The sequence below is a fragment of the Bidens hawaiensis genome, unplaced genomic scaffold (genome assembly GCF_021521415.1).
Source record: "Bidens hawaiensis isolate Kalapana, Puna unplaced genomic scaffold, B.hawaiensis_p1.1 tig00020159_1, whole genome shotgun sequence".
In the NCBI taxonomy this organism is placed as follows: Eukaryota; Viridiplantae; Streptophyta; class Magnoliopsida; order Asterales; family Asteraceae; genus Bidens; species Bidens hawaiensis.
In genome coordinates this window covers 196,421-206,947 of record NW_027493071.1, presented here as the reverse complement: position 1 = coordinate 206,947, position 10,527 = coordinate 196,421, and the positions used below count along the sequence as shown (strand labels likewise).

General features: G+C 32.1%; 1 protein-coding gene across 1 annotated transcript; it reads left to right on the top strand.

Annotated features, from left to right (window-relative positions):
- The first annotated feature begins 2,453 nt into the window (after positions 1 to 2,453).
- Positions 2,454 to 9,802, top strand: LOC143560023 (GDSL esterase/lipase At1g28580-like). The gene is made up of 5 exons (XM_077048431.1): positions 2,454 to 2,736; positions 2,936 to 3,160; positions 8,830 to 8,978; positions 9,071 to 9,347; positions 9,522 to 9,802. Exons 1-5 carry the CDS (start codon positions 2,469 to 2,471, stop codon positions 9,794 to 9,796), a joined length of 1,194 nt encoding a protein of 397 aa, XP_076904546.1. The 5' UTR covers positions 2,454 to 2,468; the 3' UTR covers positions 9,797 to 9,802.
- Positions 9,803 to 10,527: the final 725 nt, after the last annotated feature.

Below are 10,527 nucleotides of genomic sequence, written 5' to 3'. Positions count from 1 at the left end.
ATTGATAATGATAAAGATTATCAAGATGATGAGGAATAGACTAAACTTTTAAGTTAAATAAATAAGACGATGAAAGAAAATCGTGACTAAACTTTTAATGCTTTTTAATTTTTAAACTCTATTTAGCAACTTTGTATTTGTATAGTTTCACGTGACTATTTTTGTTTTTTGAATCTATAATATATATAAACGAAGACCCTAAAATTCATGGGTATGGGTCTTACCAAAACCAGATAGCTCTTAAACGGGTTATAAAATCTCATTAAATTAAAAATTAATCTTACCATGATATGAAAATCCTATAAAATAGGGATATACTAAACTTTAATATCCAATTTAAAAAAAAAATATTATTAATAAACAATTTTATAATAAAAAACATAAGCGGGTCATGAGTCACCAAATCCAGATAGCTTTTAAACGGGTTATAATATATCATTTATTTATGAAACCTTTTCATCATCAAATCTTAAGTATATTATTAACTTTCTTACAATAAAGAAAATTAAAATCCAAAAAATAAATATTAAAAAACGAAAAATGTAAAATAATCATTGTTTTATTTGTTAATGAAGGCTTCTCACGCATTTGACCCGAATTCACGGGTAAAGGTCTCACCAAACCCAGATAGCTCTTAAACGGGTTATAACATCTCATTATATTAAAAAATAATCTCATCAAATATTTGATATGAAAATCCTATAAACTAGAGATATGCTAAAATTAATATCATATTTTATTTTAAAAATATATTGTTTATAATTAAGAAACAAATTTATAACAAAGAAAATAAACGGGTAATGGGTATCACCAAACCCATATAGCTTTTAAACTGGATTATAGCATATCATTTATTTGTGAAACCATTTCATCATTAAACCTCAAGTATATTAATTATTAACTTTCTTACAATAAATAAAATTAAAATCCAAATATACATATATAAATATTAAAAGCGAATAATGTAAAACAACCCCCGTATAACGGGGGATAAAATCTAGTTCAATATATATGTGGACTGTGGTACTCTAACACGTTCTTATACAAGCTTAAAATATGCATTTTTCATTTTAATTTTTTTTTTGCAACGTCAACACATAATTAAATTGAAAAAAACAGAAAATAACCGAACCAAAATCGAAATTAACCGAAAAACCGGAAAACCGAAAACCAAACGGTTTATTCAAATAACCGATTACTTCAATTTCGGTTTAGGTTTCGTCTAATAACCGAACCGAACCGAATCATGCTCAGCCCTAGTCTCAAGTCTAAACAATGAGTCTTATAAAAACATTAATTCTATAAAGCTTAAACCATTTATTTATAAGTTATATATGCAAAATCTCCATCTAATTAAACTATTTAAAGTAAATATTTTCCATAACTAGCTAGTTACATAAATAATTTAATATCAGATTACAAAAATAAATTATCTTTCTGTTTAACATACATTATACAAAATTCCAAAACATAAATATATAATAGGAAGAATAATACTTTGCTACGTTGACATCATTTGGTTTTTATTTGCTAATTTCGTTATTAATTATAAACACAAGTTACAGAATGGTCCTACTTAGTTTATAGAAAATTTGAATATTAAAAAAGCATTAAATTAAAGAATAAAGAGCAAAATGTTATATTTGTCTAGTTGAAAGAAGATGGTTAGAAATAAAAAAGAGAAGTTGGTGGCATTTGTCTATTTCTCCTGACCAGGACATTGTATACGGACACGATTGAGATTTTACCAACCTTATCCAAGTGCCCCATCCCACCACAGACACACACATATATGTGTATGTGTGATTGATCGATTCAAATATAAACAATTTAATTTGTAAACACTATTTTAGGAGCACATTGTAGTATTGTACATGTAAATATTTATGAGTTATGATAATATACTTTGGAAGTTAAATCTGTTATCACATCATAATGACTTTATGATCGAAAATGAATTTACCAAGAGCACATGAAATTCTCTCTTAAGGTTTCCAATTTTATGTTGATAACTTTAATCTTGATCTAAATTATATTTCGATCATATATTCATTTTAGCCTGATCCAGCCTGGAAAGTTATTTTTTCGTTCTAACCTGTCATCCTCCCTGACCTGCTCGATTTACGAGACTTAGGTAATAGGCATCTAAATTCATATTAGAAAAACTCAAAATATATTAATTTATAAATGTACGAACAAGTAGCCATAGTTGCAATTTCCGCGTTGGAGAATAATAGAAACTTTGAACTTTTATTATATAGGCTCACCAACTCTAAAGGGCAAATACGTAATTTTACATAGATCCGTGGGACCCGTAGGTGCTTACCCGTGTGAAATTCTTGGTGTACATCTTAAGCAAATTATACTTTCTTTCCCAGCTATAAATACATGCACAACATAGATGGATCACCAGCACCAAGCTGCTAATAAACTTTATTTTTGTTCACCAATAACTCTTTCAAATTTCAATGGCTATTTCATCATATTCTTCTCCAACTTTACCTTTCTTGATGCTTTTATTATTAATAACTAATTGTAACATAATTAATGCTAACGGATGCTATACGTCCATCATAAGCTTTGGTGACTCTTTAGCCGATACCGGAAACCTTAACCAACTCGCGTCTAAATCGAACAGTCAACCACCTCATTTCTTGTTTCCACCCTACGGCGAGACATTCTTCCATAAACCCACCGGTCGGTGCTCGAATGGCCGCCTCATCATCGATTTCATTGGTACTCATCATCACTTGTTCCTTATTGGAAATTAATCCTGTTAGTAATATTATCATATTAGTTTTGTTATTTGTTAATCATTATTTTTGTGTCAACCATACTTGATCGTCCAACATGTGTTTTGTATCTATGGTTAGAGTATTTAACGTAACAAAAATTATTTATCATTTTGTAACCTTTTTTTTTGCTTGTTTTGAAGCTGAGAGTCTTGGGATGCCGTTAATACCAGCGTCTCAGGACGTTAGAGAAAACAGTTTTATTGAGAAAGGACAAGGGGTGAATTTTGCGGTGGCGGGTGCGACCGCATTGGACTCATCATTCCATGAAGCACAAGGAGTTGTCAATCCATATACGAATGCGTCTTTAGGTGTTCAGTTGGAATGGTTCAAAAGATGGTTGCCGTCTATTTGCAGCACTGCCTCAGGTAAAATTTAATAATCAATTAATATTAACCAGTAATTAGGACCGGTGTATTGCGTTAGTATCACTAAACAAAGAAAAAGACGTAAAAACGTTGAACCACGCATGTGCGTTAACCGGTAAAAATTAGACTGAGACGCAAAACATAGAAAAGAAGCGACAAGGAGCTTAAATCGCACAAAAGTTATACGTAAAGACGTTAAACTATACACGTGCTTTGGGGTATGTTAACAATAAAAATTTAGATGGAACATCATTATAAAAAAAATAACAAAGTCGAAATGATAATATATGATGTTTCTACGCAAACATAAACATAAAATGCGTGAATACTAATAATATAATGAAGTTTGTCGATTAAAAAGACTTTAAAGTTTCTTACTAACCACCAACCGTTTTAGTAATGTCCATATGTGGCGATCAACCCACCCACCCCGCAACGCAACAATAATTTTAAGGAGATGCGTATCAACTTGTTATTAAGTTAGTCTAATAGTTGTCATAGTCAAGTCAAGTACAGTGTAACGACTTAACTTTGTAGAATTATATGGTTAATAACAGTTGTTCAATTATTATGTAGTTGTAACAGTAATTTGAAGGGAACTTATATAAAAGTTACTAAATTTTATAAACAAAGTGAAAGTCAAAAGAAGATATTCCTTTTCTTTATTAAAGATATTCCTTTTCTTTATTAAAGATTTTGTGGTGACACATCCATTTGACAACCTTTTGGTGGTGGATCAATGGTCATTTGAAAACCTTTTGATTGTGAGTTAATGGCCACTTAAGTTGGTGAGCTCTGTTTTGAGCCTCAAGATATACAGGCGTATAATATATTGGTTTTATATTGGTTTCTTAATATAAAGGTGGAAGGAAAAGATATATTGGTTTTATATTGCTTGATACTTAAAAATCGTTTACATAAAAATTTAATTTGGTTTTATATTACAATGCTATATGCCAAATTTATAGATAGTAAATTGGTTTATAATATCGTAAATTTATAGATAGTAAATTTATAGATACAATGCAGTGTGATTAGTCTGAAAATGAATTTAAAAAAAATATATTATAATATCATACTCAAATTAAAGAAAATAAAATGCTTGTTTTTATAGTTGTTAATATAAAGACCTAACTTATAAGTAGTTTAGAGAGTGTTTAAGTTACCGTTAAATAGACTTTAATAAAAAAAATATATATTCGATTTTTTGAAAATGATGCAAATTTATATTATTCAAAATCCTTTAACCTTGTATTTACAAGGATTTTAATCCATCACCTTTTTTAAAAGGTGGAACCCCCATACAGCCAGACCATTACGTCATGGATATAACATAGAAAATACATTACAAAGTTATGACTACTTGCATTCTCAGTTCAAAATCACACAAAAAAAGTACAACAGGTTTTTTTTTTTTAATCTTGCCACTATTTCAAGATTAATGAAGAAAAAAACTTGGGTGAAGCGTCATGGTCATACGTCACATATAGCCAACAAGAAGCATTTTAAAACGGAACGTTAACTTATATATTATATTAACAGCTAAAACTTATTTATGTTATTAATAACTCCTAATTTGATTAGTAATTAATGTGTAACTAATTATTCAACAACTGTTTATTTATTGTATATACTAGGTTAGATACCCATGTTTTACATGAGTTTGACGACAACTTAAATTTTGTGAGTGATAACTTTTGGTAAATAAGGTTGAGTAATACATTAAATAAGTATATGAAGAATACAACTACTATTCATAATCTTAAAAATAAATTATAAATCTCTAAATACTTATCTCGATACAACGTTAGATACACTAAAAATATGGTAACAACTAAAGTAAAATAGAATTATGAGAGCATAAACGGTACAATCGGAACAATACAAACCGATCATCAATAGAAGAATGCTTTCGATAAGTCGAAGAATGCGCAGTAAAAGAGAATCAATAAGGCTTTGATCGGCAATATTAATGGATAAAAAGAAAGAGATTACGGTTACAAGGGAAAAGAAGGCGGGTTGGGTTCAGTTAAAGATCCACCTGTTTTTAACAATGAACCCGCTAAGTAGGTTTTAGGAGCTAAAATGTTTCATATATAGGTAAATGTTTTCTTATATATATATATAAACTAGAGTGTTCCTGATGCGCTTTGCGCGGGGAACTCGACAACGGACCCGCATATTAAAACGCGAATACGCAAAAACATCGTAACGAATATCACTTCAGCACAACAAAATAAAGTTTATCTAACTATCAAAAGAACTTGGTTGCTATTGGTTCGGCTCATTACGGCATTGATGTGGTACCGACACTCGGTATATGGTTACAATACAAAAAACATATTCTATTGCGAAAAAAAACTCCTTTTTCATAGGAACTTATATAACTTATTGCGAATATAACTTCGTTTTAACGGCATGACATATAAAAATATGAGCATGTCGTAACGGCACACTAAAGTTTTTAAAATATCGTATGCTAAACATTACCAAAGAATCAATAACTTAAATGTATAAGTATTAAAAAAAACTATGTGGAAAGAAAAACAAATGTTAAAGTACATACTAAAACCATGAAAACTTTGGGATGCTAAAATGAAAAGTAAACAAAGTTTAGAAAAAAGAAATGCCATTGATCAAAATTGAAACAATTTAAAACTTGGGAGGATTAAATTGAAACAATCTAAAATTCAAGAACTAAAGGTGTAAAAATTTAAAGTATACTGTAGCAATATGTTTCCTTTAATATATAGCTAGTGGGATCTCTTCACGCTTCGTGGCAGGCATTTGTTTGGTATCAGCTCAGTTTGTTGTGGTACCTATAACGACTTAACTTTGTAGAATTATATGGTTAATAACAGTTGTTCAATTATTATGTAGTTGTAACAGTAATTTGAAGGGAACTTATATAAAAGTTACTAAATTTTATAAACAAAGTGAAAGTCAAAAGAAGATATTCCTTTTCTTTATTAAAGATTTTGTGGTGACACATCCATTTGACAACCTTTTGGTGGTGGATCAATGGTCATTTGAAAACCTTTTGATTGTGAGTTAATGGCCACTTAAGTTGGTGAGCTCTGTTTTGAGCCTCAAGATATACAGGCGTATAATATATTGGTTTTATATTGGTTTCTTAATATAAAGGTGGAAGGAAAAGATATATTGGTTTTATATTGCTTGATACTTAAAAATCGTTTACAAAAAATTTAATTTGGTTTTATATTACAATGCTATATGCCAAATTTATAGATAGTAAATTGGTTTATAATATCGTAAATTTATAGATAGTAAATTTATAGATACAATGCAGTGTGATTAGTCTGAAAATGAATTTAAAAAAAATATATTATAATATCATACTCAAATTAGGGTTAAGGTTTTCTTTTGTTTTATGATATAATAAAAATAGTTATATCCAATTCCCTCCAAATTGAAGTATGTAGCAACTTGGGTGGAAAGTTAAGTGAGAATGTTTACGAGGTTTGCAAGGAGCTCTCGGGAGAATGCCGGGTCAAGCCCGAAAGGTGTACATAACACTACAAGATTAAACCTTTTGTCCGAAATTAACGGGCATTACAACATTTAATCGTTAAACTAAAAAATATATTCAGGAATTTGTATGATTTCAATACATCTAAGGCAGAGATGCACAAACCGGTTTCAAACCTTAAACCAGTTCGATGTAGAGGTGCGCAAACCGATTTCAAACCCTAAACCAGTTTGGTTTGGTCAATAAAAGTAAACACCTATTTATGATCGGTTTCAATTCAATTTTCAGGTAAGTTCTGTTAACCGTTTTTTTTCCCCCAACTTTGACTTCAAAAGTAGACTGATTATATTATTACCTCCAACAAAATACATGTCATAATCAAAAACCAATTTTTTTTTTTTTTACAGAAATAACAAAATCAACTAAGCCGACCTACCTCTAATCTAAAACCAGAAACTAACGTTTTCTGCATAAAGTAATTGAATTGAAGGGATATAGAGTTTAGCGTACTGATATCATTTAATTATTACCAAAGATAAATAAACATTTAATTAACTAGAATCCTACCTTGGGAAAAAAATGACAGAATTACAAATTTTGTCCTTTAAAAAAAGCCAAAAACCGGTTCGTGTCCTTTTCTAAGTTTCCTTGCAGGCGGTGTACTTTAAACTTTTTTTTTCTACACGTTATGTCCTTTACGCTAACTGGGTTAGAAAAACTCAGTTAAGTATGACATGTGCCAGACATGTGATGGGCATTTTTGTCTTTTCGTCTACTGGTAGTTATTTATAATTAAAAAATAAATTAATATATTATAACAAAAATAAATAATAGATATTAAATATATACTCTCTCTCTCTTCCCGTCTTCTTCCTCTCTCTCTACTCTCTCCCTCCCTCTCACTACACCTCCCGTCTTCTTCCTCTCTCTCTACTCTCTCCCTCCCTCTCACTACACCTCCCGTCTTCTTTATCTCCAGGCAGGTCAAGAAACCGGGCTCCCAAACCCGGTCGGAGTCAAAGCGGCTCACCCAACTCGGGCCTGCTCCGGAGAAGAAAAGGCAGCAGCCACCATGCGGGTCAACCCGAACCCGTTATGTCAAGATCCGGCAGCTTAAGGCCATTGGAAGCCCTGTCGCCGCTCCGGGAAGGTCCGGATCCGAATGACCCGGCGGCGGACTTCGCCGGAGACTCGTCGAAAGTGGAGAGGTGGGGCCACTGGATGAAGGGTCAGCTGTGTCGTGCTCCGGCGGGTGGTTCACATATGAAGAAATGAAGAAGATGAACACGATCTGGGTGTGGTGTGATGCTTCAATATATTAGAATATTGATTTTATTGATTTGATTTGTGAGAGGGGATTTGTGGGTTTCTGGGCGTCAGAACGAGGGGAGTCGACGTCGGAGATGGGAGTCGGCGTCGGAGATGGAGCGGTGGTTGGTGGCGGACCTGTGGTGGCGGTGGTGATGGTGTTTGAGGTCTGCAAGAATGGTGATGGTGATGGTGGTCTGCAAGAAGAAGAAGAAGAAAAAGAAGAAGAAGAAGAAGAAGTTGCAGGTAGACGAAAAGACAAAAATGCCCTCACATGCGTCTCACGTGAGGGCATTTAACTGACTTTTTCTAACCCAGTTAGCGTAAAGGACATAACGTGTAGAAAAAAAAAGTTTAAAGTACACCGCCTGCAAGGAAACTTAGAAAAGGACACGAACCGGTTTTTGGCTTTTTTTAAAGGACAAAATTTGTAATTCTGTCGAAAAAAATTGAATTGAAGGGATATGTATGTTGTCGATAAAAAATAAATGCATTTAACACTAAAGGAATAAATATTTCGAGTTAAATAACGTCAAATTGCAAAAGAAGTCAAAAAAGTAAGGCATTGGAATCTTTCTCTTTGAATGCGTCATTATTCGTAATGTCTATAATTCAACCATATTAGACTTTGTTGCCATCGCCTATCTTGACTGATACAGCGATTTAACGTTTCGGCAATAAAAGGTTAATTAAAAATCCACCGATTTAACATTTGCGTGCACTAAAAACTTAACGAATTGGTGGTTTGAGGTTCGGTCCGGCTTTTAAAACATTAAACATAACGAATTATTATCAAGTCTTAATACATGGTTACGTTAATAACTTAATAACAAAGTTATGAATTTTTTTACATGGTTATTGTTTATTACAGATTGTAAAAACATACTTCGCAATTCATTAATTCTAATGGGAGAGATCGGAGGTAACGACTACAATCACGCAGTAATCGCCGGAAAGCCCATTCAGGAGCTAAAATCATACGTTCCCCTTGTTATTAACACCATCGTCTCGGCTATTAATGTAGGTGCATTTGAGTACAAGTATATATACATAAAACACAATCAAACATGCATTGAATGCAATTATATAATTAACTGATATGGGCAATGCAGGAACTTATCGAGCTAGGGGCGGAAACACTTGTAGTCCCAGGAAATCTACCTATTGGTTGCTCGGCGGCATATTTAACGATCTATTATGGTTATGATAAAGTAGAATATGACAACACAACAGGTTGCATGACTGCACTAAACAAATTTGCCGAGTGGCACAATGAATTGCTCCAAACAGCATTGAATCAAATTCGAGAGGTCCATCCTAATGTCAATATCATCTATGCCGATTACTACAACGCTGCTATGCAGTTTTTTTCCTCTCCAGAAAAATATGGTACTTAAATGTTATATATCTTCAATGCTAATTGTATACTTAATTTATTTTAAGTTTGTTAGGAAAAAAAACATAGTTATATGTTAGATAAAAAAAAATGAAAGAAAATTAAAAGGATATTTATATATCTTAGAAAAACAATTAGTTGCTAATGAGAGCCATGAAATACTATAGGATTCACAAATGGAGCTCTAAAAGCATGTTGCGGAGGTGGAGGGCCATATAACTACAATCCGCAAGTAGATTGTGCTGATCCGTCGTCAACAACATGTGCTCAACCAGAAACGTACGCTAACTGGGATGGATTACACTTAACAGAAGCCGCATACAATGTAATTTTCAAGAGTTTATTTCAAGGAACATATACTACACCCCAGTTTAATTCAGTGTGCCCTACTTCAAATGTACAAGCAAGAGGCGCATCATCAAATTTAGTTCAAAGCTCTTAGTACAAGATAATGAAGCTTGAAAAGGAGAAGTTTTTTTTTTCTTTAATATGATTTACATTAAATGTAATGTAAAGTGCAGCTGGGACGTGTTCTATGAATTTGGGAACACAAAGTTTCATTGTTTTTTTTTTAATTATGTGTATGTATGATTTTTCATACATGTATACTTGGTTTGAACCTCCAACCTACAACCATGATGTTGTGACGGTTCAATACGATATACTATCGCTAAGAGTAGTAATCAATGAATTTGTTGTGACAACTGACACGCAATCTAGCGTTTGGATTTTTAGCTAGCTCACTGTGCATTACTAGTGTGGCATTATAGTTTCGTATAATATAATTTACGAGCAATGTTTAAGTTTATCAGAAATTCAAACTTTAGCTACATATTTGAAATGTTTATTACAAGAACTAACATAAGTCTGAGTAAAATGTAATACTAAAACCATAAGAAAAATAAAAATTTGAAAAACTAAAATAAAATTAAATATCTGGCACAAAGTACAAACCAGCCTTGTAGAGTTGTAGAGTTGTAAGATATATTTAAGCCGAGGCCCATGTATTAATTAACTACTGTACTCAGTCTACTCACGCCCGGTTCAGATATCACGGGTCAGGCCCAAACCTAAACCTTATAAAAGTTACAAGCTCAATACGAGGAAAAACATAAAGCCCTGTTCAGTATTTATTATGCCCATGTTTAAAAAAAAAACACTAAAACACCATAA